At 41.4% G+C, this 4,463-nt stretch overlaps 1 protein-coding gene across 1 annotated transcript; it reads left to right on the top strand.

The window, feature by feature from the left end:
• Positions 1 to 2,645: 2,645 nt before the first annotated feature.
• On the top strand, positions 2,646 to 4,064 carry LOC311105545 (gem-associated protein 7-like). Its single transcript, XM_084147721.1, has 2 exons — positions 2,646 to 2,733; positions 2,982 to 4,064. The coding sequence occupies exon 2, from the start codon at positions 3,002 to 3,004 to the stop codon at positions 3,386 to 3,388; it is 387 nt and encodes a 128-aa protein (XP_084003847.1). The 5' UTR covers positions 2,646 to 2,733; positions 2,982 to 3,001; the 3' UTR covers positions 3,389 to 4,064.
• The last annotated feature ends 399 nt before the right edge of the window (positions 4,065 to 4,463 follow it).

The raw sequence follows: 4,463 nt of genomic DNA, 5'->3' as shown, positions 1-4,463 counted from the left end.
GAGGAAAGAAAGAAAGATGTTGGAGAAGAACAAAGTGAAAAAGCTGTTCGGAGCTAGAAAAGCAGAGAGTAAGGAAGAAGTCAGGAAGAATAAGGAGAGGGTGAAAGCCCACCTGGATGAGGTGGCGAGGAACTATAATGAAAAGAAACAGAGGGAGAAAGAAAGAAAGAGAAAAGCTGTTGAAAAGGGTATGAAATATGCTGAACAAAAACATTAACGCAACATGCAACAATTTCAAAGATTTTACTGAGTTACAGTTCATATGAGGAAATCAGTCAATTGAAAGGCCCTAATCTATGGATTTCACATGACTGGGAATACAGATATGCATCTGTTGGTCACAGATATAGTATCTTTTTTTTAAAAGGTAGGGGTGTGGATCAGAAAACCAGTCAGTATCTGGAGTGACCACCATTTGCCTCATGCAGCGCAACACATCAAATTACCATCGTACTGGCATCTCCTTCGCATAGAGTTGATCAGGCTGTTGATTGTGGCCTGTGGAATGTTGTCCCACTCCTCTTCAATTGTTCTGCGAAGTTTCTGGATATTGGCGGGAACTGGAACACGCTGTCGTACAGGTCGATCCAGAGCATCACATACATGTTCAATGGGTGACATGTCTGGTGAGTATGCAGGCCATGGAAGAACTGGGACATTTGGAGCTTCCAGGAATTCTGTACAGATCCTTGAGACATGGGGCAGCGCATTTTCATGCTGAAACATGAGGTGATTGCGGCGGATGAATGGCACGACAGTGGGCCTCAGGATCTCGTCACATTATCTCTGTGCATTCAAATTGCCATCGATAAAATGCAATTGTGTTCGTTGGCCGTAGCTTATGCCTGCCCATACCATAACCCCACCGCCACCATGGGGCAACTCTGTTCACAACGTTGACATCAGCAAACCGCTCGCCCACACAACACCATACACGTGGTCTGCTGTTGTGAGGCTGGTTGGACGTACTGGCAAATTCTCTAAAACGATATTGGAGGTGGCTTATGGTAGAGAAATTAACATTAAATTATCTGGCAACAGCTCTGGTGGACATTCCTGCAGTCATCATGCCAATTGTACGCTACCTCAAAACTTGAGCCATCTGTGGCATTGTGTTGTGTGACAAAACTGCACATTTTAGAGTGGCCGTTTATTGACCCCATCACAAGGTGCACCTGTATAATGATCATGCTGTTTAATCAGCTTCTTGAAATGCCACACCTGCCAGCTGGATGGATTATCTTGGCAAAGGAGAAATACTCACTAACAGGGATGTAAACAAATTTGTGCACAGAATTTGAGAGAAATAAGCTTTTTGTGCACAAGGAACATTTCTGGGATCTTTTATTTCAGCTCATGAAACATGGGACCAACACTTTACATGTCGCGTTTATATTTTTGTTCAGTGTAAGTTGTCAGGATAGGATGGTGGTTTATTGAACTCTGGTCCTTTGGGTTGAAGTCAAATAGCTTTATAAATTACAACCTGACACCATAGTGTCTCTTCATTTACACCATTGGAGGAATGTGTCTGGAAATGATGTTACGTTATGCACAGCCTCCATTCCTATTCAATGACTACTCATTTCTTCATTTACACCATTGGAGGAATGTGTCTGGAAATGATGTTACGTTATGCACAGCCTCCATTCCTATTCAATGACTACATCATTTCCAGACACATTCCTCCAATGGTGTAAATGAAGAGACACTATGATAGAGATGCTCAGGCCATCTGGATTGTGGTAATTTGAGACATAAACAGGAAGTACACTTCTTTGAATAGCCTAATGTTGCGTTTAGGCCACGGTTGCGTTTAGGCCACTACAGTTGACCAAATGTAGCCTACGAACAATCCAGTACCACTAATTTTTTTTTAAATATCTGGTAAACAATGTTTGTAACAACATGCACATAGAAAAATAATGAATGCAGTTATTGAGGAGTTAACTATCCAATACACTATATCTGGATCTATGGTTTGACATAGGAATGTAGGAATATTTGGTTTGTTTGGCATTGTGTAGTGTGTGTGTGTGTGTGTGTGGTGGAGATAGAATACTAAAACCCCTGAACGGAGACAGTAAGCGCATCCGCCACTTCTTACCAAATGTCCTGTATTAGAGGTTCAGAACCTAAGAATCAGCTTGTGTACTAGCGGGTGAGGGCATTCACAGCCGACCGCTCAGACGGGTGAGGCCAAAACACACACACACACACTTTCAAAAGTAATTTGAAGGCCCCCTCGTTATAAGATGCAATTCTTTACATTCAAATGTATCTTCATTTTTATTGTCACCTGAAACTGAACATAGCCCACACTATTTTATATCCAACAATGTCTAATTCAATTTGACTCATAATTTCTCAGTGGAGCAAGCTCATTGATCAATCAAGTAGGAGGATTGATTTCTTTTTTATACAGACACTACAGTAAACAGGATAGCTAAATGCATCACATTGCCCCAGCAGCCTAACTACAGTCACAGCCTGCCTACTACCTTGGTGTACAGTGCACATCGACTTTTGAGTGCTCCCTCATTTATTCGCTAGGCGGCATCAGTGTCAAAGATTGTGTCGCGTGGCCTACTGCGGAACCAAAGATAAAATACATTACATTTTCCGGTCACATTTAACAGAGGGACAACAAAATGTACGGTGTGTCAACTCAAACGATTGTCATAAAACGTACTCTTTGGCCGACTTCAAAGAGAATCTGCTTACTCTGAGTCGGTAAGTATTAAATACGAGTGACTTCCTTTTGCTAGCTATGAACATAAACTAGCTAGCTTGTTTTGCTCTACAGCATTGTACTTAGACTCTGCTTTACAAGACAGCATGCTGGCTAGCTCGGGAATGTGACAACACAGCCAATTAAGACAGAGCAAACAAAGCTAGCTGGTGTCGTTATATTTTAGTTGCAATTTAATCTAACTTTGTTTGCACATCATGCCAATATCTGTCATAATTTGTGATTGCAGAGAGCGACAAAAAAGGTGAAATGAGAACGCTCGTGTCTGTGCTTCGCCTCCCGAGAGGACCTGATCCGAATGGCCGCGGATTCGACCCGAACTCACCCCGTTTCATCGCGCTGTGTCCAACTACTATTTCAGCTTCGACTTTAACAGGGACTGACTCTGTCGAAATTGGGGAAGAGCAGCGTGCACGGTCGGCTTTGAGAGAAAGCTTTCTGAGAACGCTCATAGCCATGACCAATAAGCAGGTGCAATTCCACATGTACGAGAGAGTCAAGGTTGAGGCGAAGTTTGGAGCGTCGGATATTGACGTGCTCAACTTCCAAGTTTCGGAACTACAGACCCCCATTGGGGTACAGAAAGAAGCTCTGCTCAGGTGCCAGGATGTAATTTCATACTCCTTTGATCTCTGAACAGTGCTGTTCACCAATTTGTGCTGTTCACTTATTTGTGATGTTTTTGAACAGGTATCCAAGAAACTGAATCTGATTTGAACTGTTATTTCTAATATGATTTCGTTTCACATACAGGGTGGTTTAGGGAGTCAATGATAACAGTTCCATTGCTACACGGGGTGTTCTGTCTGGCTGAATATGTAGGAAGATGTTTCCATTTATTATTGTGTTACTTTGAGTAAGAGGTAGACTTGCCATTTCCAAATGTTATTTTTATGTGGCCAGCCAGGTATTGAGAACACTGTGATATACAGTATGTCTGATTTGTTTCATAGTTTCCAATTCAATGTACAGCCACTGGAGGGAGATGTCAGCGCTGTCTTTACAACAGGCATGTCAGGGGCCACCTATACCACCAGGTTCTCTGACCCTTGGCAGTTCTCAGCTGTCCATTTCATTAGGAAGAGATGAGGAAACATGTCTCTGTGTGGAATTTGGATGTAACTGTCTGGAAACCTGAAAATCTTGGTATTATTCCTTGACTACAGGACAATGTGGTTCTTGTCTTGTTCCTTTTCATAAGATCTGTTGCTGAGATATGTTTGTTTACCAATGAAGCCTAATACATTGTCAATGGGCATATGCACTTAATCTTTGTTTTGTTGTACTTTTAATAAACATTGTGTCACTTGAATTGAATTTGATAATGTGTTCATTAAGTAGGCCATATGTTGTAGATAAAGGTGTTGGTAATATCGAGCTTATTGTATTCCTTTCACTGAATGAAATATTAACTTTCAGTGGTCACTGGTTGTCCTTCAGTGTCATGGTTTTTCCCCAAAAATATTTTGATAAGACCCAGTATTGTGCCAGTCAGCACAGATGATATTGCAACCTCTGGTGTTCTAAGTTTATATGGATGAGAAGGTAGACTAATTGCCTAATTGATCTTGACTACCTAGTCTTTAAGACCGCAAATAGAATATTCACAAATGAATTAAGTTTACAGTGAGCTAAACACGTATAAATGTTCAGGATTCGTCATCCTTCTTAGAGGTATCAGTAATATTTAATCTTCCTAAAAGGTGCATTT

Source organism: Coregonus lavaretus (genome assembly GCF_964263955.1).
Source record: "Coregonus lavaretus genome assembly, chromosome: 30".
NCBI classification, from domain to species: domain Eukaryota; kingdom Metazoa; phylum Chordata; class Actinopteri; order Salmoniformes; family Salmonidae; genus Coregonus; species Coregonus lavaretus.
This window is presented reverse-complemented; position numbering and strand designations above follow the sequence as displayed.